Below are 21,861 nucleotides of genomic sequence, written 5' to 3'. Positions count from 1 at the left end.
AACCTTGTGGGGGTGGATGGGGCTGGTGTGGGGGCTCCAAACCCCTCGGGGGGCGGGGGGGGCACTGGGAGGGCCGGGGGCTTGCGGCCCCCCACTAGGGCAGGTTTGGGGGGGCTCATAGCAGCAGATTGGGGTGGGTGATGGAGCATCCCGAGCCATCCGGGGGTACCCCGGCTCCCCCTCTGCAGCCCCGGGATGGGGGTGTTGGGGTCCTGCAGAAGGCGGGGGCAGGAGGGGGGGGCATTTCGGGGGGGGGGGCAGGGGCCCCAGGCTGCCCACGCGGGGCCCCGTGCCACGGTTTGGGGTGGCACGAGGCTGTTAATGATTAACCAGCGGTGCCGGGCGGTGGTGGCGGTGACTGGTGGCACTGGTGGTGGCGGTGACTGGTGGCACTGGTGGTGGCACTGGTGGTGGCAGCGGTGCCGGTGGGCGGCGGCCAAGGGACATCGCGGGGGGTCCCGGGGCCGTGTCCCCCCCCATGAGACGGGCAGGTAACGTTGGTGGCGGGGGTCGGGGGCCGGACGCTGCCCTGCAGGGGCTGGCACGGGGACAGGAGGGGACACGGAGCGTCTGGGAGTGACCCAGCGGCTGCTGGACTCGCGGGGTCGTGGGGGGGACCCTCCCCCTCTCCTGCCCTGAGGGGGCCCAGAGGGGTCCCTGCTCCTGGGTGCTGGGAGCACCAGTGGGTGCTTTCCATCCCAGTCCAGACTGGGGGGGACTGGGACGGCGGTTCATGCCCCAGAGGTGACACCCCCGGACACGGTTGTGTCCCCGTGGGAGCGACGGGGACCGCGGGGGAAGCTGAGACGCGGAGGAGGGGCCGGGGACACCGGGACCGGGGGGTTCCCTCCCGTCCCCCTCATCCCGGGGCTTCTCCTCCAGCGGGACCCAACCCGGAGCTGCGGGAGCGAAGCCGGATGCACCCGGGGCACCCCCGTCACCCCAAAACCGCCGGGAGCCGCTGGCCGAGCCCCCCCGCCCCGCCGGGACACCGGGACCGCCCGGTACGGAGCGGGGGCGGGGGGGCTGAGCCCCCGGGCTGGGCTGGGGGCGTTGGGCCCCCTCTAAGTCCTGCCCTGGGGGGGTTGGGGCGGCTGGGGCTGACGACCACCCCTCGGTGACCGCAGCATCCTCCTGCCCCCCGCCCCCTCGCGTCTAATGTCCGTCGTGTCACTGGCAGTGGGGGGGGACTGCCAGTCTTGGGGGGCTGTGTCACGGCCTCCCCCTCGCTGCTGTCTCTGCTCTCACCTTCCTCTTCCTCCCGACGCTGCTCTGCCCGGCCCGCAGCCTCCCGTCACCTCCAGGGCGAGGTGACCTGGAAGCCCCGGGAGGTCCTCGGGGGTCCCGCGGTCCCCGGGAGCGGGGGCAGCCCCGGGTGGTCCCCACCCTGCCCCCCGGCTCGGCGGCGCTGCCACCTCACCCCTCACACCCTCCCCTTGCGTCCCGAAGCCGCCGCCAGCCCGTGCCAGGTGTGTCACCTTCGAGGACGAGGTGGTGCCACCGCGGGGACCCCCGGGGAGGGCCCGTCCTGCCGGGGAGCAGGAGAAGCGGGGGGACAGGTCTGTCGCCCCCCGACTGTCACCCCGACCGCGCGCCGTCCCCGACTACGTGGTGTAAGTGGACCTTTGGCGACGGGGGTGGTCACGGGGGTGTCACGGACCCCCCCCCAGTACCCAACCACGAGGGTCCCGGCGGTGAGGGCAGCACCTGAGCCCCGCGGTTTTGGGGGGGCAGGAGGTACCCGGCGATCCTGAGCCCCCGGCAGCGGGAGGGCTACAAGGGCGTCTTCCAGGACCAGCTGGCGGAATACGTGGATCTGCACCGGGAGCTCCGCGCCACACGTCACCCCCCGGGCGGGACGGTGGGTCCCTGGGTGGGCACGGGGCACCGGCCTGTGATGGGGATGAGGATGGGATGTGATGGGGATGAGCAGGGATTAGGGGTGAGCCGGGGGGGGGGGCTGCAGAGGGTGTTGGGGGGACGGGAGGAGACACGTGGACCCCCAGGCTCCGCTGGCACCAGCAGCGCCCGAAGGCAGCTCCTGGAAAATTAATGAGCGTTGGAATTTCTTGGCTGCGCCCTGGGGGAGGGTTTTGCCGCAGGTCTTGGAAGCGCTGGAGGTGCCGGAGGAATTCTGGGTGCCCCTGAGCCCTCCGGATTTGTCACCTCCAGCCACCTCATTAGGGGTGAACCCCCCGCGGGGCTCTGGGACGTGACCCACAACCGCTGTGAGTTTGTGAGGAGGAGGAGGGTGAGCAGCGGGAGGGCTCAGGATTTGTTCTGGGGAGCGGGGGGGGGGGTGCCCTGGGCATCACAAGACCGCGGTGCCTTGGCAGGGCTATTCCCGGCAGGATTCAGCCTGGCTGGAGAAGCAGCGGCGCTGTGAGTACCTGAGGAAGAAGCTGACGCACCTCAAGGCGCGGATCCAGGAGTACAATCGTGTCACCCACCCCAGCGCCGGTGGCTCCTGAGCCTGTGCCCGGGCCTGGGCACCCCCCAACGCCCGAGGCACCCCAGGGGATGGGGAGGGGGTGGCGATGCCGCGGGGATCACCCAGTAACCACCAGGGATCACCCGGTACCCACCGACCCATCGCACCCACGTGGGAAAGGGGAGGAAACCCCCCGGCTCCTCACTCGGGAGGTCCTCGTGGAGCCTCGTGGCCCCGGGACCCCCGAGCGCTGGGTGGGTCCTGCCTGTCCCCAGGCCCCGGCTGTGCCCCCACCTCATCCCTGGGAATCGGGGGGCTCCTCACCCCCCTCCCCAGGCAGGGGGTGCAGCTGCTGAAGTGGCTTTAATTCAGTAACAGGGTTTAAGAAACGTGGTGGTGTTTTGTTTTTGGTTTTTTTTTAGGAGGGGGGGTGTCTCAACTTTTTTTTGCGGGCGTCTTAACGCGCATCCCGGGGCACCCACCGTGTCCGGGGGCAGCGGGTGCCCCCCGTCCCACCGCAGCGCCCTCGGGACCCTCAGCACGGGGCACAATTTCACCGCCCCCCGATTTCACCCCCAATTTCACCGCCCCCCCCCCCCAGGCGGATCCCGGTGCCCCCACCCCCCCATCCCACCCCTCCCGGGGGCGGGACCCGGGGCCGGTCCCGCAGCGCTGCCGCCGCCGCCTCCCGCCGCTCCCGGCTGCCATTTTAAGGTGAACAAAGCGGAGGAGGCGGCGGCAGGTGAGTGGCTCCGCGGCCACGGGACCCCCCCCCTCGGTACCGGCCCCGGTACCGGCCGCGGCCCCGCGGGGGGAGCGGGCTCCCGGGGCGGGAGGGCGCACGGGGGGTCCCCGCGCCCCGCCGCGCACGGGGGGGTTCGTCCTTCCCCGCCGCCCCACCTGCACCGGGGTCCCCGCCGGGCTCCCCTCCGGTACGGGCGTCCCCACCGGCACCGAAATCCCCTCCGGCGCCACCGGGTTCCCCACCGGGGCTCACGCCGGTACCGACCGCCGAACTCCACGCCGGTACCGGGGTCTCACCGGGGACCCCCGCGGGACCGGCCGCCGGGGTCCGCACCGGCACCGGGGTCCCCACCGGGGTCCCCACCGGGTTCCCCACCGGTACCGGGACTCCCAAAGCCGAGAGGCCGCTGCTCCTCCCGGGGGGTCGCGCTGCCCGCCCAGTGCTCCCTCAGCGGGGAAGGGACCCCCGGACCCCCCTCCCGTGTCCTCCCCGCCGGTTCCCGCTCCGGGAGACGGAGACCCCCCGATCCAGCTCGAGGGGGGGGTCCCCGCAGCTGCCGGGTCCCGGTGGCCGCTCGGACCCCCAGGAGGGCGGGGGGATCAGCTCGCGGTCCGGGGGTGAATCCGACCGCGATCGGGAGGTTCGGGGGTTTATGGGACGGGGGGTGTTGGGACACTCGAAGTGGAGAGGGGTTGGCTCGGGCAGCCTCAAAGCCCCGGGGGCACCGCTGGGGCCCAGTGCCCACCCTTGCCGCTGGTCAGGGGGTCCTCCCAACCCCCCCACCCACCACGGGGGTCTGATCCTGCCGCTGAGCTCCGCCAGAACGGGGGCCCGGGTTGGATTTCCCACAGGGCTTCAGGTTTCCCCTGATCCAGGTGCTGCTCCCTGCTCCGGGCTGGGGTCTCTGCACCGCGTGGGGGGGTCCCCACATCGATTTCGAGAACCCCCCCAAATTTTTACGCACCGATTCACCACTTTCCTGGGGGCTGTGGCTCACGTGCCCCGCGTTGTTGTTGTTATTATTATTATTATTATTATTATTATTTTCCTCTTTAATCCTTCAGATCTGCTTACGGCGGCACCCTCGGGGCGGGGGCGGGCCCCGGGTAAGCGCTTTGCTGCTTTCAGGAGAATTTAAACAATCCCCGGTTCCTCGGGCCGCGGTGGGGGGGTCTGGGAGGCCGGGGGGGGTGTGTTTGGGGTCCCCGGCGTGGGGCAGGGCCGTGGCGTGACGGGCCGGGCGCCGCCGGTGACTCACCGTGCCCGTGCCTCAGTTTCCCCGCGCTGACTCCGGTGCCGCGGCGTTGGGCGGGTGTTGACGGTGCTGGTGACGGGAGTTGGGGGGGGACGGGACCAAAGTCCCCACGGGGGGGGAGTGGAAACGCGGCGGTTCCGCCTCGCGCCGGTGCCGGCACCTCCTGGCACTCGACCGGCTCCGACTCTCCGTCCGTGTCCCCCCCAGGCTCCGCCACCATGTTCGGCAAGAAGTCCTACGACAGCCCCACGATGGGTTACGGCCCCCCCACCAGCTACGGCCCCCCCACGGGCTACGGGGCCCCCGCGGGCGATTACGGCTACGACTACGGGGCCCGCTCGCCGCCGCCGGGCTCCTACTACATCGAGGACGTGCCGCAGCACTTCTACAAGTGGTCGTCGCCGCCGGGCGTGGTGAGGATCCTGGAGGCCGCGGTCATCCTGCTCTGCATCGCCATCTTCGCCTGCGTGGCCTCCACCCTGGCCTGGGAGTACGGCTACGGCTTCGGGGGGCTCTACGGCAACGGCCTGGGGGGTTACTACGGCTCCGGCTACTACGGCAGCGGGCTGAGCTACGGGTACGGCTACGGGGGGTACTACGGCGGCGTCACCAACCCGCGGGCGGCCAACGGCTTCATGATCGCCATGGCCGTGCTCTGCTTCCTGGCCCAGCTGGGGCTCTTCGTGGCCGGCGTCAGCAAGTCCAGCAGCACCCGCTCGCGCCGCTTCTACCTGGTGGTGCTGGTGGTGAGCGCGGTGCTGGCCCTGGCCATGCTCATCGCCTCCATCGTCTACGTCGTGGGCGTCAACCCCCAGGCGCAGATGACGGGCAGCTACTACTACAACCCCCTGCTGACCATGTGCAGCCAGATCTACAGCGGCAGCACCTACCTCAACCAGTACCTGTACCACTACTGCACCGTGGACCCCCAGGAGGTGAGGGCAGGGACCCCTCTGGGCTGCGTCCCACGGGGTGGGAGAGGGTGGGTGACCACGTGTCCTGCCCTCAGTCCCTGTCCTGCCCTCGGCGTTTTCCCTCTGTCTTTAATGAGTTTGGGGTGATCCGGGGCTGCGGGAGGAACTGGGATGATCTGGGGGTGTAGCAAGTGATCCAGGGCTGCAGGAGGAGTTGGGATGAGCTGAGGATGTGGGGGGGAACCAGGATGAGCTGGGACTCTGGGAGGAATTGGGGTGATCCAGGGCTGTGGGAGAAATCAGGGTGATCCTGGGCTTTGGGAGGAATTGGGGTGTCCTGGGGTTGTGGGAGGAACTGGGGTGATCCAGGGCTGTGGAAAGAACCAGGATTATCTGGGACTGTGGGAGGAATGGGGTGATCCAGGGCTGTGGGAAGAAACAGGATGAGCTGGGACTGCAGGAGGAGCCGGGGTGATCCAGGGATGTGGGAGGAATTGGGCTGAGCAGGGGCTGTGAGAGAATCCAGGATGAGCTGGGACTGTAGGAGGAATCGGGGTGATCCAGGGATGCAGGAGGAATTGGGCTGAGCAGGGACTGTGGGAAGAACCAGGATTATCTGGGGCTGTGGGAGGAATCGGGATGATCCAGGGCTGTGAGAGGATCCAGGATGAGCTGGGACTGTAGGAGGAATCGGGGTGATCCAGGGCTGTGGGAAGGGCTGGGGCAGCCCAGGGGTGCGGGAGGACGCGGGGTGATCCATCTGCCTGCGCCGGGAGTTTCGGGGAGGGGACGGGACGGGCTCTCAACCCGACACAGACCCAGTTTCTGGACCTTTGTTCTCCCCGGCTGTAAAAGTGTTGGAGCAGGGCCGGGACTCTGCGGGGCTGGGAAGGGTCAGGGTGCCAGCTGGGCACTGCTGGTGCCACCAGCCCGGATCGGGACCCCAAGGGGTCCATGGGGCAGCCAGAGCCTTCAACCCTTGTCCCCAGCCCCGTCCCCAGCCCCGGGGCTCCAGCTGGTGGCACATGTGCTGGACCGGCGCTGCCGGTTCCCATCCGGCCCTGCCGGCCGTGCCACATTCCTGAGCCCGGCCCCGGCTGCTCCTGCTCCCTGCCAAGGCCAAGCAGGGCCTGCTCCATCCCGGTTTCCGTGTGGCTGCAGGGCTCTGGCTCATGGCAGCCCTTTGGGATGCCTGGTGTGGGAACTGGCGCGTGGCTGAGCCGGCGCTGGGGTCAGGGTGCTGCAGGGAGGTGCTGGAGGCTGCCAGCTCCACGCTGCTTCCCAAATCCCAAACTTGTCCTGTCCCCACGGGAAAATAAACCACCCTCCATTGCTTGCCCTGGCTCCTAAATCTCTGGAACCCCTGATGGGCTCCAACCCCGGGCTGGGGGGACCCTGCCCCTCTCCCCCCGCCGTGGTGGGAGTCCAACATCAGGAGGGTTTGGGGATGAAGGGAGAAATTCCCGCCCGTCCCAGGGAGATGCAGGGTACCCACCCCCTGTGACCCCCGCCCTGAGAGCCCCCTCCCTCCTCCCCTCCAGGCTGTGGCCATCGTCTGCGGGTTCCTCATCGTCATCCTCCTCTGCCTCATCTGCTTCTTCGCTCACAAGACGCGGAGCAAGATCTGGAAATACGGGAAACCAAACATCTACTGGGACAAGGTGCCGCTGGCCCAGGAGGGTCCCAACGTGGAGGAGTGGGTGAGTCTGAGGTGGGCTGGGGGTCCTGAGGGGGGGGAATCCCTGTGAGCTTCCTCCCTGCCTGCCCTGTGCTGGACATTCCCAAGGCAGGGGTGGGTCGGGATGTGCCGGGGTGAGTGCAGGGAGGGTGTGGGGACCCCAGGGCTGTGTGGGGACCCCTCCCCTTGCCCAGCCTGGCACCCCAGAGCCCAGTCCTGGTGTGTTTGCACACCCCGTTATCACACCCGCCGTGTCCCTCCCTGTCACCCCGTGTTTTCCCAGCCTTTGCCATTCCCCGGCACCACCGAGCTTTTCCCGGCGTGCAAAAACTGGGCGGGCTGGTCTCGAACTCGCTGAAAGGCAAACAGGGCGGGACCTGACGGGCTGGGGGCCAGGGGCTCCCTGCTGGAGTGTTGGCCGGGTCCTGGCCCCTTCGCTGGCCGTGGGACAGTGCCCAAAACAGCAGCCAGGGGACACTGCCCGGGGACCTGCCCGGGGACCTGCCCGGGGACCTGCCTGGCCACACCGCGCGGTTTCGGTCTGGGCAATGATTAACTCGGCTCTGCGGGGATGTGCCAGCAGGAAGCCGAGGGATTTACAGCTCCCCTGAGCCTCGTCCCCGCGAGGGGGATGGTGAGGACCCCCCCCCGGGGCTGGTCCCAGCCTGGCCCGGGGATGTGCCACGTCCTGCCCCGGCTCTGCAGCTCCCTGAGCCTGGGCAGGGTTCAGGAATGCCCGCAGCATCCCGCAGGGAAGGAGGATTGGGAGTGTGCAGAGCATGGCTTTGGGGGTGCTGCTGTGCTCTGGGTGAGGAGGGGCTGCCCAGGTTCCCCCCGGGGGCTGCCTCCTGTCCCCGTCCCTGTCCCCATCCCGTCCTCATACCCATCCTTCAGTGCAGACCTGGAGTTCTCCAGCCCTGGAAATCTGGGCTGTGCTCTGTGTCCCTCCACCTCACTCCATGTGTCCCCCCACACCTTGTTCCACGTGTCCCCTTGTGTCCCCCCGTGTCCCCACACCTTGCTTCTCGTGTCCCCCCACGTCGTGCTCCATGTCTGTGTCCCCCCATGTCTTTCTCTCTGTCCCTCATGTCCCCACACCTTTCTCCGGCTGTTCCTCATGTCCCCACTCCTCTCTCCCATGTCCCCACTCCTCTCTCCCTGTCCCTACTCCTCTCTGCTGTGTCCCCACTCCTCTCTCCCCATCCCCACTCCTCTCTCCCCATCCTCACTCCTCTCTCCCATGTCCCCACTCCTCTCTCCCTGTCCCCACTCCTCTCTCCCATGTCCCCAAGCCTCACCCTCGCCTGCAAGTCCAATATTTATTTTTCATTTCGCAGCAATCCCTTTGTTGGGGTTTTATTTATTTGGTTAAAGTCCCTCCCTTGCAAAGCATTTCCTGCCCCTCTGGGACACAGGGCACCATTCCCCAGGGGGTCTTTCTTGGCTTGGTGACGCCGTGGGGTCACCCTCAGGTGACCCCCCCCCTCGGTTGGGGAGGTTTCGGGGTGTGATTCCCTCCTGGGACGTCCTGTTCCCGTTTTATGGGACCGAGATAACGGGGTGACCTTCGAGCGGGCGGGAGCCACCGAGGCCACCCCGCTGCCGTCCCGGCGTGGCCCGGGGACACGGCTGGCCCCACGCCGCTGGCTCTGTCACCTGGCAGCCCCCAATTAGCCGTGGCTTCATTAGAGGGGGGGAAGGTGCCGTCGGAAGCGGCGTGACCGGCCGGATGTCCCCAGGGCCCCCCTCCCGGCAGGGACCGGCTTCCGGCACAAACAGCCCACAAAGGCCAGGAAGGAAGCGGGAGGGGGGACAGACGGACACCCCGCGTCCTCCTGGAGGAGCCCCGGCCGTGCCAGGGGGGTGATGGGGGTCCAGGGTGGGGAAGTGCTGGATGAGGGGCCAGAAACCCCCCCAAAGCCCGGGAGGTGTCACCCTGGGGGTGTCAGAGCCCGCCGAGCTGTGTCCGTCTGTTCTTGTCCCCCAGTGGGACTCCCCTCTGCCCCACGGGGGCACTGGGGTCTGTGGGTCCTTGTCCAGCCTCCCCCTCCCCAAACGCTGTGTTGCCCACCCAGGGGGCCTCCCCTCGTTCCTTTTTCCCCCATAGCCACGTGGGACACCCCAGTGCAGCTCTGCCAGGGCTCATTCCTGCATTCTGGGGGGGTCTGGGGTTCTTCTGACTGCCCTGTGTCCCCACTGGTCCTGGGACTGCCCCCTGACAAGGTCCTGCAACCATTGGTGGGGTTTGGGGGGTCCCTGGGAGTTTGGGGGTTCCCAGGGAATATCAGTCCTTTGTCACCCTGGGTCTGCCCCTCAAAAAGCTCCTGCAGCAGCTGGGGGGGTTTTAGGGGTCCCTGGGGAGTTTGGGGGCCCCGAGGGGGCCAACGACCCCTCGCCATCCTTGACCTGCCGCAGGATTTGCTGCACAGGACAGACACTGGTGTCCCCTTTGTCCCCACCGTGCCCTGCTGGGGGGGCTGGGCAGTGTCCCCCCCTCGAGCCCGGACCCCCCTGACCCCCGTCCCCGCTGCAGGTGAAGAACGTGACGGACGGGGCCAGTGCCCAGGACGAGACGGCCACTCTGGCCTACTCGGAGAAGCCCACGAGCCCCATCACCGCGCCCCCCTACAGCCCCCCCTCCTACAGCCCCCCCCCGAATGGCTTCTACCCCTCGGGCACCTACAGCACCCGCGGGTGAGTGTGGGCAGGGCCGGGGGGGGGCGGGTGTTTGTCCCCTCTGTGACACCCCTGTGACCCCTCAGGGACCCCCAGAGATCAGGGAGGGGGGGTCTGGGGGGTACATCCCCTCCGTGACACCCCCGTGTGTCCTGCAGGGACCCCCAGAGATCAGGGAGCGGGGTCTGGGGGGTACATCCCCTCTGTGACACCCCCGTGTGTCCTGCAGGGACCCCCCTAGAGTGGGAGACAAGGGAGGGGGGGTCTGGGGGGCACATCCCCTCCGTGGCACCCCTGAGCCCCCTGTAGAGACCCCCCCAGAGTGGGAGTCCACGGAGGGTGCAGGGAGGGGGGTCTGGGCATCCACCCCCTTGGTGACACCCCCGTGTCCCTGCAGGGACCCCCCAGAGCGGGAGCTGAGGGAGGGTGTGGGAAGGGGGTCTGGGTGTTTGTCCCCTCTGTGACACCCCCATGTCCCTGCAGTGACCCCCTGGAGCAGGAGCCAAGGGAAGGGGGTCTGGGTGTCCATCCCCTCCATGACCCCGCTGTGTCCCCCACAGGGACCCCCCGGAGCGGGAGGGGGGTCTGGGTTTCTGGGTTTCTGTCCCCTCCATGACCCCCTGGAGCAGGAGGGGGGTCTGGGTTTCTGGGTGTCCAACCCCTCCATGACCCCGCCGTGTCCCCCACAGGGACCCCCCGGAGCAGGAGCCGAGCCCCGTGGAGGGGAAGGGGCGGGAGCAGCCCCCCAACCCCAAGCCCCCCACTCGCCGCGGGCGCCGGCGCCGCCGGAACCCGGAGCTGGACGAGTCCCAGTACGAGACCGATTACACCACAGCCGTGGAGTCCGGGGACGAGCGGGACCCCGACCAGTGGGCCAGGTGAGCTGGGGACCCCCCGGAGCACCCCCCGGAGCCGGAGCTGCCCCTGGGGGACTCACTGTGCCCCCCCCACCCCCCAGCCTGTACCCCCCGATCTCCTCGGACGCCACGCGGCAGAGGTACAAGCAGGAGTTCGACTCGGACCTGAGGCGCTACAAGGAGCTCTGTGCCCACATGGACGCCGTCAACGACCGCCTGGGGCAGCTCGGGAAGCAGCTGGACAGTGTCCCCGAGGACAGCCCCCAGTACCAGGTGGGAGCCGGGGCAGCGCTGGCACACGGGGGGGTGGGAAGGGGTGGTGGGGGAGCCTTGGGAATGGTGCAGGGCAGCAGGGGTGGGTGTTGGGGGGGTAATGGGATGCTGGAGGGTGTTGGGATGGATGTTGAGGAGCTGGGATGGGTGTTGTGGAGGGTATGGAATGCTGGAGGGTGTTGGGATGGATGTTGAGGAGCTGGGATGGGTGCTCAGGAGGTCCTGGGATGCTGCAGGGTGCTGGGGATGGATGTTGTGGGGCCTTGGGAGGCCACGGGGCACCAGGGATGGGTGTGGGGGATCCGGGGTGTTGCAGGGCAGGGGGGATGATTTTTGCAGAGGATCTGGGATGCTGCAGGATACTGGGATGGGTGCTGAGGATCTGGGATGCTGCAGGATACTGGGATGGGTGCTGAGGAGCTGGGATGCTGCAGGATACTGGGATGGGTGCTGAGGAGCTGGGATGGATGCTTTGGAGCTCTGGGATGCTGCAGGGCACCAGGGGTGGATGTCAGGGAGCCTTGGGATGCCTCCAGGCGCTGGGGGTGGATGCTGGGGAGGATTTGGGATGGATGCTGTGGAACCTCAGGGTGCTGCAGGACACCAGGGCAGCACTTCTGCCCCCCTGGGGTGCTCCCCAAGCTGTGCCCCCCTTGTGCCCCCCCTGTGACCCCCCTCCTGCCCTTCCCTCCCCAGGACCTGGCCGAGGAGTACAACAGGCTCAAGGACCAGAAGAGGGTGAGTCGGGGAGGTGGGAGGGGTGACACGGCTGTGTGGGGGGGGTTTACCTGCCTCCCTGTGCCCCCCCCGTGCCCCCCACCCCTGATGCCAGCGCCCTGCTGCCTTCCAGAGCCCCGACTACCAGAGCAAGAAGCTGGAGACCAAAACCCTGCGCAACAAACTCTTCCACATCAAGCGGATGGTGAGCGACTACGACAAGGTCCGGGGGTGACCTGAGCCCCCCCACGGAGAGAGGGGCACGGGGGGTCGGCCCTCTGCTCCCCCCCACCCCCTCTGCAAAGACTTTGGGGCGTTTTGTGCCTTTTGTTGTACTAAAATCCCCCCAAAACCGCCCCGGTGCCAAGGCTGGGGGGCTGGAGGCAGCTGCTGGTGTGACCCCCCCCCAGTGTCCCCCCCACCCTGTGAGTGCCCCCCCCAGTGCCTTCCCATCCTGTGGGGCCCCTCCCACTCCTGTAAGTATGTTTTTTGGGGGGGTCTGCACCCCCCTGGGTGCCTTCACAGGGGTTGGGGTACCAACCCATGGTGGGGGGCAGAGAACGCCTTGGTCTCGGGCCCCCCAGGGGTTTGGGGGGGGGGAAGAACCCCTTTGGGGACCCCCCCCCGGTGATATTTTATAAGGAACTCTTTGAAACTGTGTAATATTTCAATTATTTTTTTTTTTAAATAAATGAAGTGTATCTATTGATTTTAAATTGGGGTCGGTGTGAAAGGGGCTTGGGGGGGCACGAGGGGAGGGTGACCCTTGGAGGGGAGAGTCCCCCAAACCACCCCACCTTGAAAGGGGGACCCCAATTCCCCCCTCCCCAAAGCCCCAATCCCAACCCCTGTGCTGCCTCCTCCCCTCCCTCCTGCTGATCCAGCTCTGCCTCACCAGGATTTATTCCCAAGGGATCCTCCCCCCCTGCCCCACGTTAAATACCATCACCCAGGAGCCCCCCCCAAATCCCCAGATTACCCATAAAACATCCAATTTTAGGTATTTTATAGGGGTTCCATTTTTTTGGGGGGGCAGGGATCACATCCCCCCACTTGGCTCCATCCCCCCGGGGTGGGTGATGAGCCCCCCGTGCCCCCCCCAAAATCCCTGCTCACACCAGACCCCCGGGGCTGTAAGAAACATCTTTTATTGACTTAACTCATTTGTTTAGTATCATTGAACAAGGATTATATTTTCAGTGAATCAACCTAAATGCCAAATCCCGGCTAATCCTGACGCCGTCTGTCACACCGAGGGGGGGGACCCCCCTGATCCCTCCTGGCTGGCTCTGCCCACCCCTCTCTGCTTCCATGTGCCCCCTCCAGCCCTGGGGACTCCCCCCCCAGCAGCATCACCCCTTTCCAGCCTGATTTTGGTCCCCCAAAATCTCCTTTCTCGCCCAAATGTGGCTTAAAAAAAAACCCCCAGGGAGGCAGAGGACCGTGGGGAGGGGGCTGCTGGCACCTCTGCTGTGGGGAGGGTGGGGGGTGCTGGGTTTGGCCTGAGGGGGGGAGAAGCAGGAATGAGCCCAGGGGAAAGGGCTGGGTGCTGTTCACACCCCAAAAACGCCCCCAGCCCCTCCTGCGACCCCCATTCTGTCCCCGTGTCCTCCCGGTGCCCCCACACCGGAGATGCTTCAGTGGGAGGTGGGACCAGCCCCAAAAAGGGGCTGCTCCAAGCTCAGCACATCAGTCCTCGAGGCTGGATCCGGCCTGGGGGGCACAAAGGGGCTCTGAAATGACCCTTTTTTCCACGATTCCCAGGATTGGAGCAGGGGGGATATAGAGCCAGGGGTCCCAGCCTGGCTGGTCCCATCTCCCACCACCTCCTGCCTGAGCCTTCTGACACCTGAAATCCAGATTTGGAGGAGTGAAGGGGGTGAGATCCCCCTTCCCTGGGGCTCCACCACAGGGGCAGAGGGAGGGACCAGCCCCGGGGGTGCTCCGAGGTCCCTTGGGAGTTCCACAGGAGGGAGAGGAACCAGCCCTGGGGGTGCTCCAAAGTCCCTGGGGGGGGGGACCAGGGTGGGGCCGGGAAGCTCCACGGGGTCCAGAACAGTCCGGTGTCCGACGGCGGCGACACGGAGAGTACCTTGGGATTCAGGGGGACAACGCCACGCCCCCGCTGCTTTCTGGGGACACCACCGTGACCCCGCAGCTCCTGCGGGGAGCAGGGCCCCCTCCTGTGGCAGACAGAGCTCCGGGGCCGAGGGCCAGCACAGTTCCACCCCAGGGACGCCGCGGGAACGAATCCGCGGCCGGGGGCGATCCCGGGACGTCCCCCCCGCGCTCCGTCCCTACTGCCCCGTCCCGTAGGGCCAGTTGAAGGTGCTCCCGGACAGCAGCATGTCCCTGATTAGCGTCTCGATGGGCGTCTTGCCCACGAGCCTCATGAAGAAGAGCTGGGAGATGAGGGCGGCGGGCACGGCCCGGAGCGCCGGCAGCCGCAGGAGCAGCCGCCCGAAGCGCTGCGGCTGCGACGGGTACTGGGAGCGCACGTACTCCGTCAGGGCCACCTGCGCCTTCTCCTGCAGCCCCTCCACGTGCGCCGGGTCCGACAGCCCGCAGGCGTCTGCAAGACAACGGGGAGCAGCGGTTGGACACCCCCCCAGACACCCCCGGGGAGCAGCACCCCCGAATTCCCGCCTCGTGGACGCACCCGCCAGCAAGGACTGGGAAAGTCCTGGGAAGGACAAGGGAAAACCCTCACGGTTTTCCAGGGGTATTCGCATTCCTGCAGGGAACGCTCGTCCCTGCGCCCACATGGACACGCCGGGATGACCAAAACCACGGCGGTGAAGTGCCAGGGAACGAGGACCCTCTGCCACCTCCGGATGAACCCCGGAGCCAAACGCTGCTGCTGCAGCGTGGGATGGGCACAGAGGGACCGAGGGATGGGGCTCCCCAAGGTCCCCCTCCACTTCCCTGAGGGTATCTGTGTTCCTACAGATCTGTTCTGTTCCCACCACCCTGGGGAGGCTCATCCCTGTATCCAGAGAAACCCAGGATGCAACACACCACAGGGGGGAAAGTACCAGGGAACAGGACCCGGATACTCCATGGACCCCAAAACCACCTCTGTGGCATGGGAAGAGCATGGATGGACCAAGGGACGAGGCTCCCACCTCCCTGTTTTCCAGGGGGTATTTGCACTCCTGCAGATCCCACTCCCATCACCCCGGGAAGCTCATCCCTGCATCCAGACGGACACGCTGGGATGCTACGATGCACCAGGGGTGGATGTCAGGGAGCCTTGGGATGCCTCCAGGCCCTCTCCAGACACTCCCCGGACCCCAAACCCCCAGGAAAGCAGCAGACACCCCCTCCCTGGTCGCTCCCACCCAGCCTGGCCCAAACCCCCCCCGGCACCAACATACCGGGCGTGAAGAGCGCGATGGCTTTGAGGCAGCTGTACTCGGCCGAGTCCACCTGGAGCCGGTTGAGCTTCTCCACCTGGTCCTGGAAGATGCGGATCTGGTCCATGAAGGAGACGACGCGGTCGGCGGACATGGGCGAGGCGTGGAAGCCGGCGGCCGCCAGCAGCGGGGCCATGTGGAGCGGCAGCGCCGACTGCGCCGCGTTCAGCACGAACAGCTCGCTCCAGCTGAGCCGCAGCAGCGCCACTTGGTCGGACACGGGCAGCTCCGGGAAGAAGGGGATGTTGCGGGCCCACTCCACGGTGCTGAAGAGCAGGCGGGCGGCCAGCTCGCAGATGTTGTCGATGCCCATCACGCTGCCCTGCTGCGCGTACTGGGAGCCGTAGCGGGCGGCCGGGTAGGGCTCAGCCCGCAGCAGCTGCGAGATGAGCTCCGACACCGGCTGCCCGTTGAAGTATTCCCCGCTGGGGATGGTGTTGGGGCTGCTGCTGGAGTGGCTCGGGGGGATCCGGCCCCGCTGCACGGCTGAGGGATGAGAGGGGCTGTGGGGGGGCCCTGCTGGATAACCTCATCCCGCTCCCGGCGTTCCCAGTGCCCACGGGAAGGGTGGGAAAGGATGGGGGTGCTCCCACCGCCCACCCACCACCCCCACAGCCTGCCACGGGGATGTTCCCACCATTCACCCTGACATCCCCAGCATTCCTATATCCTGCCACAAGGATGCTCCCACCATCCTGACAGCCCCAGCATTCCCATATCCTACCACAAGGATGCTCCCACCACCTGCCCAGCATCCCCAGCATCCCCAGCATTCCCATATCCTACCACAAGGATGCTCCCACCACCTGTCCAGCATCCCCAGCATTCCCAGCAGAGCCCTATCCTGCCACAAGGATGCTCCCACCATCCTGACATCCCCAGCAGGGCCATATCCTACCACAAGGATGCTCCTGCCAGCCATCCAGCATTCCCAGCATCCCCAGCATTCCCACATCCTACCACAAGGATGCTCCCACCACCTGCCCAGCGTTCCCAGCAGAGCCCTATCCTACCACAAGGATGCTCCCACCATCCTGACATCCCCAGCAGGGCCATATCCCGCCACTGGGATGCTCCCACCGCCCCCCCAGCATCCCACCCCCCCCAGCAGAGCCACCTCCTGCCATCCCAAGGGACGAGGAGCAGCTCTGAGGCGCCCGGGGAGAGGGAGGTGGCGCGAGCCACGCTCGTCCATTTAATATCCCGGCGATCCATCAGCTCCCACAGCACCCACGGCCCCAGCCACGCCAGGCTGGGTGCCCAGCTGGCACCACAGCCCCCCCAGGCTGGCTGCAGTCTCTGCCCGGGGTCATGGCATGGCAGGAATCATTTATTTCCACACAAAACACCCCCCCTGGAAGCGCCGTTGCCCCGGAGCTCCCGCTCCTAATTGCAGGCAGGAAGAGCCATTTTTCGGCTCCCCCCCACCCCCATTAGTGCCCAGTATTTGCTCAATCCCTGGTAATTAATTTATGGGCTGTTCGTGAGGCACTTAAATGAGAGCTCTAAATCATGCTAAGTGGCAATAATGCCATCCCGACTCCTCTGGAAAAGAGGGAATTACTGTCCTGCTTCCAGCACCCGTCCCCTCTTCCTCCCTGTGTCAATGCCACCTGCCCCGGAGCAGCCACAGCACCTCCATCCCCACCCTGGCACAGCCCCAGCCCCAGGGATTGGAGATTTTTGGGGGATAAACCGGAGTTTTTTTGGGATCATCCTGGATGATGCAGAAGCATTTGGGGTTCTCACCCCCCCCCGGGTGAGGGGGAGTGGGAGGAAAGCAGGCTGTGGGATTTTCTGGGATCCAGGAGCCCATCCCAGCAGGTGATCCCTGCTCCAGGGATCCCTGTCCCCTTGTCAGCCCGAGGCTTTTCCAAACAAACACACGGGAGGGGGGGGGAGGAGAGGAGGGAAACCCAAAAACCACCAAAAAAAAGGGCCGATGGGGCAGGGGGTTTGTTGGAAACAGGGTCCCTGTTACCTTCCTTCCTCATTCCCACTCGGAAGCACTTCTTGAGGCGGCAGTACTGGCATTGGTTGCGGTGGTGCTGGTCGATCTGGCAGTCCCGGTTGGATCTGCGGGAAGCATCGGGAGCAGGTGAGGGGCCAGGAAGGAATGACCCCCCCCAAGGGGTCCCTGAGCCCCCCCCGAGCTCCTCCAGCACCCCCTTCCCACTGGCCTCGGTCACAGCCCTTCCCTCCGTGCTCCAATCCCATGGGAACAACCATTTCCTACATTCTCCTCCAGATCCTGCTGCTGGCACTGCCCGGGGCTCTTGGGAAGCTGGGAAGACCCCCCCGGGTTCCAGTCCCTGGGGACATGTAGGGCCGGGGAGGGTGTCCCATGTCAGCAGCTCCCTGCCTGCCCACCAGACACGCCAGGAATTCCAAGGAATTCCAACTATTTCCTACGGGGCTGGGGCGGTGCTGAGCCCACGAGCACTGCTGTCCCCGCGTCCCCAGAGGAGGGGGACAGAGGGATGTTCTCCCTCCCCAAATCCCCTGGGAGCCTGGAAGGGGGTCATGCCCACCCCTGGCACAGGGATCCATCCCTGAGCACGGCATTCCAGGCAACAGCAGCCATCCCCTGGAGCAACTGCTGAGCTCTGCTCCTGCAGGGAATAATTCCATCCCCAAACGGAATAATTCCATCCCCAAACGGAATTATTATCAGCATCCAACCCCCCCCAGCCCCCATTCCAAGGGCTGATTCTCACATCCCAGCCCAGCAGCGATCAGAGAGGAGGGGGGGGAGAGGGGTGGGAGCGGGGAATCTGGGATAAATTAAAGCGGATGAAGCAGGAGGCAGGGCCGGGAATCGCTCGGCCCTGCCCGGGAATCCTGACACGAATCTCCTCAATCCCTACACGGCTCCAGAGGCGAGGCAGGCAGGGATTCCCACGGCGCTCCAACCGGAATTAATTCATCCCGAACATCACCGCTGCGCTCCGGAACGTGCTCCCGATGAAAACTTGTGCCGGCGGAGGAGCGATAACTAATCAAGGCGGCGGGTGACAACTTCATCTCCGGCTGCCGGGATCCAGCGCCGGGAGGATCCGCCCGCCCGCCCCCCTCCCCGGCCCCAGGGCGCCGGGAAAACCTCCCAGAAGCCACCTCAGCGCCTTCCCAGAGGACAAACCCGCCGGGATGACCCTCTGCTGAGGCCGGGGGGGCCACCGGGAAAAGCCCCCCCACCCCCCCAAAAAAAAATCATTTTGGTTCCCCTCCAAGTGAATGAATCACCACGGCCTCGGGGTGCCTGGAAAATCCTGCCAGGAATCATCCCAGTCCCTTCCCAGAGGGCGAACCCGCCCGGCTGACCCTCATCGTGGCCTCGGGGCACCGGGAAACCCCCCCCGAAAATAATGTTGGCTGCCTTCAAATGAATAAACTCGGCTGGTTGACCCTCACTGTGACCTCGAGGCACTGGGAAAACCCCCCCAGAATCATTTCAGGTCCTTTCCAAGGGACAAAACCACCTGGCTGACCATCCCCACGGCCTTGGGGCACCCGGAAAGGCCCCAAAAATCATCTCAGGTCCTTTCCAGTGGACAAAGCTGCCTGTCCGACCCTCACTGTGGCCTCAGAGCACCAGGAAAAGCCCCCCCAAAATAATTTTGGCTCCCTTCAAATGAATAAACTCGCCTGGTTGACCCTCACCACGGCCTTGGGGTGCCAGGAAAACCTCCCCAGAAATCACCTCAGCTCCCTTGAAGTGAATAAACTCATCTGGTTGACCCTCACTGCGGCCTTGGGGAATGAGGAAAACCCCCCCAAAAATCATCTCAGATCCTTTCCAACGGACAAATCCACCTGGCTGCCCCTCACCACGGCCTCAAGGCGCCGGGAAAACCTCCCAAAAATCATCTCAGCTCCTGCCAGCAGCCCCTGACAAGGTTTTCAGTGGACAAACTGGCCTGGCTGCCCCTCACTGCGGCCTCGGGGCACCAGGAAAACCCCCCAAAATCACCTCGGCTCCTTTCCAATGGACAAACCCACCCGGCTGGAACCCTGACACGAATCTCCCCGATTCCCACACGGCTCCAGGGGCGAGACAGGCAGGGATTTCCACTGGGAAACCCCCCTAAAAACCGTCCTGGCTCCCTCCCAGTGCAAACCCACCTGGCTGCCCCTCACCGCGCCCTCGGGGCACCGGGAAAACCTCCCCAAAACCACCTCAGCAGCTCCTAACGAGTTTTCCAATGGAAAAGGCAGCAGCGACCTGGGAAACTTCGAGGCTACAAAAGGCGTCGACTGTGCTAATTATGTAATTAGAGTGGGTAATTATTTAGTGCAAGAACTAAACTGAATCCAACTCACTTTTAATATTCAAATTAGCGCCATCGGGGCTCGGTGCCGCTTTTGACTCCGGAACAAAGCGGATGCCGGGGCTGCCGGGGGAGCTTTGTTCCCGGCCCCTCCGACACTTCACTCCCCACTTGGAAAACCAACAGTTCCTCTGTTGCTCCAAATCACTTCCCAGCACAAAAAGAGGAAAAAAAAAAAAAAAAAACAAACCCCAAACATCACAAGTGGGAGCCCAGACCCCGGGCGGGGACGAGGGCGGGATAAAATCCCGGGGGATCCGAGCCCCATCACCCCGGCAATCTGGGATGCAGCAGCGTCCGTCCGTCTCCCAGGGAGCCGCTTCGGCCTTCCCTTTGTTCCAGGAAGCTGGAATTTCTCAAAAGCCATCTGTATTCCCCATCTTCAAATCATTAATCCCGAGCCGAGCGGATCCCGCCGCTCCGGAGGGGAAACTGAGGCAGGGCCGGGGCGACGCCTCCGCACGCGCCGCGGCCACGGGGCGGGAGACGGGACACGCTCGGGGCCGTGGGGACACGGGAAGCGGCCCCTGCCCCACGCTGCCAGCCCGGGGGGCCCCACGGCACGGCCACGAGCTGCCTGGCTGACGTCAGCCGGGACCGGAGCCGGGAGCTGCCGGGAGCTGCCGGGAGCGGAGCCGCCGCACACGGGGGAGGACGAATCTAGGCCGCCCAAACGGGAGCAGAGCGGCTCCCAGACAATTCCCTTCCCTTCCCTCGAAGCATCCGACCCCTTCCCTGGGCATGCAGAGAGCGGGGTGTGGAGATGGGGTGCCCCACGGATGAGGGATGCCCATGGATGGGGTGTCAGTGCCATCCTCGCAGCGCTCCCACTGGTTTGGAAAACGCCGCTGGAAGCGCTCGGATCCAGCCCCTATGGAGGTATTTCCCTCTCTGGGAGCAGCCTGACATGGAGGGTCTCCCCTCCAAGCACCAGCCAAGCCCCATCCTTGTTCCGAGCCCGAGAAACTCTGGAGTTATTGGCAGCTCCCAACTTGCCAGGGGTCACCAATATCCCGGTCCTGCTGGTGGGCCTGGATCCACGGCAGTGCTCGGGGGGCTGGCAGAGGACGCAGCCCCTCACCCGGGCATCCCAGCGGGTCCCTATTCCCGGCCCCCCAGCGGGTCCGTGCCCGGGCTCCCGGCACCTCTGGCCGGCTCGGTCCTGCCGCGCTGCGCGGGGGCAGCGGCCGTGACCGGAGTGACTCACGGGCACAATTAATGCCGGAGCAGCGGCGGGTGAGGATGACGAGGATCCGGACACCGGCTGTGCCCGAGGGCCCCGGGAACAGGGAACACGGCACACGCATCCCGGGGGCTGGGGGGCTGCTGGGGTGGGGTGCAGGGCACGGAGGGATCCCAGTGCTGTACTGGGGGGACGCTCAGATGTACTGGGGGGGATCTCTGTGCTGTACTGGGGGATCCTTGTCTGTACTGGAAGGGACCCCTGTGCTGCTCTGGTGGATCCCTCTGCCATACTGGGGGACACTGTGCCGTACTGGAGGGGATCCCTGTGCTACACCAGAGACCCCCGTGCTACACCGGGGGGCCACTGTGCTGTACTGGGGGGGCCATCTGTGCTTTCCTGGGAGGACCCTCGTGCTGCACCAGGAGACGCCTGTGCTCTGCCGGGAGACGCCACGGCTGTGCCGAGGGGGAACCTCTGTGCTGCTCCGGGGACCCCCGAGCCGTGCCGGGCACCCTGTGCTGCACCGTGGGCCACCGATCGTGCCGGAGGACCCCCTACCCGGTACCGGGGCCCCCCGTCCGGCCACACCGGTGCCCCCGTTCCTGCTGCAGCGAGGCCACCACGCAGCCACAGCAGGGCCAGCGCAGAGGCCACTGCAGAGCCACACCAGTGACCCGCACCGGTGCCACCGGGGACCACCCTCCGACCCGCCACCGCCACCCGCTGCCCTACCCCAAGAAGGGGGGTGGTGGTGGTGGGGACACCCCCCCCCAGGCGCCCCCCAAGACCCCCCCCCCCCCGGTACCTGCAGGTGTAGCTGAGGTTCCTGCGGATGCTGCGCTTGAAGAAGCTCTTGCAGCCCTCGCAGGTGAAGACCCCGTAGTGCTTCCCGCTGGACTTGTCCCCGCACACCACGCAGTCCACGGCGGCCCCGGCCCGCTCCTCCTCGCCGTGCTCCGCGTCGCTGCCGCCGCCCGCGGGGGACGCCGCCTCCTCCCCGCCGCCGCCGCCGCCGCCGTTGGGCTCTCCCCATCCGCCGGCCACCATGGCCATGGCTCCGCGGGGCTCGGCACCGGCCGCGGGGCTCAGCGCCGGCCCCGCCGCCGCATCGAGCGGAGCCGCCCCGGTGGTGCCTCCCGCAAACGAGTTCGGCAAGTTTTTTTTTTTTTTTTTCGTCCGAGCGGCGGCCGGTTTGGGATTTTCACGGTTGTTATTTTTTTTTTTTTGGCTTTTTTTTTTGTTGTTGTTTTGGCTTGTTGTTTTCAAACCCACCCCCCCCCCTCCCTCCCCGTTTAGCCCTCCCCTATCGCCGGGATCCCTTTCGCCCAGGGATTCGTTTTTCCCAGCGATTCCTCCCCCTCCTCCTCCCCGCCCCGGTTAACGGG

At 66.1% G+C, this 21,861-nt stretch overlaps 3 protein-coding genes across 5 annotated transcripts; 2 read left to right on the top strand and 1 right to left on the bottom strand.

The window, feature by feature from the left end:
• Window positions 1-166: 166 nt before the first annotated feature.
• OCEL1 (occludin/ELL domain containing 1) lies at window positions 167-2,820 on the top strand. Its single transcript, XM_064637439.1, has 4 exons — window positions 167-1,004; window positions 1,450-1,613; window positions 1,735-1,861; window positions 2,352-2,820. Exons 1-4 carry the CDS (start codon window positions 918-920, stop codon window positions 2,469-2,471), a joined length of 498 nt encoding a protein of 165 aa, XP_064493509.1. The 5' UTR covers window positions 167-917; the 3' UTR covers window positions 2,472-2,820.
• Window positions 2,821-3,081: 261 nt separating this feature from the next.
• OCLN (occludin) lies at window positions 3,082-12,262 on the top strand. 3 transcript variants are annotated; one of them, XM_064637434.1, is made up of 9 exons: window positions 3,137-3,173; window positions 4,241-4,282; window positions 4,639-5,366; window positions 6,887-7,045; window positions 9,557-9,717; window positions 10,389-10,577; window positions 10,658-10,829; window positions 11,526-11,567; window positions 11,680-12,262. In XM_064637434.1, the coding sequence occupies exons 3-9, from the start codon at window positions 4,650-4,652 to the stop codon at window positions 11,779-11,781; spliced, it is 1,542 nt and encodes a 513-aa protein (XP_064493504.1). In that variant the 5' UTR covers window positions 3,137-3,173; window positions 4,241-4,282; window positions 4,639-4,649; the 3' UTR covers window positions 11,782-12,262. The 3 variants fall into 3 exon arrangements, with proteins under 3 accessions (XP_064493505.1, XP_064493504.1, XP_064493503.1); XM_064637435.1 differs by lacking the exon at window positions 4,241-4,282 and having other exon boundaries at window positions 3,082-3,173; XM_064637433.1 differs by lacking the exon at window positions 3,137-3,173 and having other exon boundaries at window positions 3,814-4,282.
• Window positions 12,263-12,678: 416 nt separating this feature from the next.
• NR2F6 (nuclear receptor subfamily 2 group F member 6) lies at window positions 12,679-21,643 on the bottom strand. Its single transcript, XM_064637438.1, has 4 exons — window positions 21,282-21,643; window positions 16,944-17,038; window positions 14,924-15,448; window positions 12,679-14,118 (listed from the first exon to the last, which is right to left on the bottom strand). Exons 1-4 carry the CDS (start codon window positions 21,527-21,529, stop codon window positions 13,844-13,846), a joined length of 1,143 nt encoding a protein of 380 aa, XP_064493508.1. The 5' UTR covers window positions 21,530-21,643; the 3' UTR covers window positions 12,679-13,843.
• Between the last annotated feature and the right edge of the window lie 218 nt (window positions 21,644-21,861).

This window comes from Pseudopipra pipra, chromosome 27 (assembly GCF_036250125.1).
Source record: "Pseudopipra pipra isolate bDixPip1 chromosome 27, bDixPip1.hap1, whole genome shotgun sequence".
Lineage (NCBI taxonomy): Eukaryota > Metazoa > Chordata > Aves > Passeriformes > Pipridae > Pseudopipra > Pseudopipra pipra.
The sequence above is the reverse complement of the archived record's forward strand: the minus strand, read 5'-3'. Positions and strand labels throughout refer to the sequence as shown.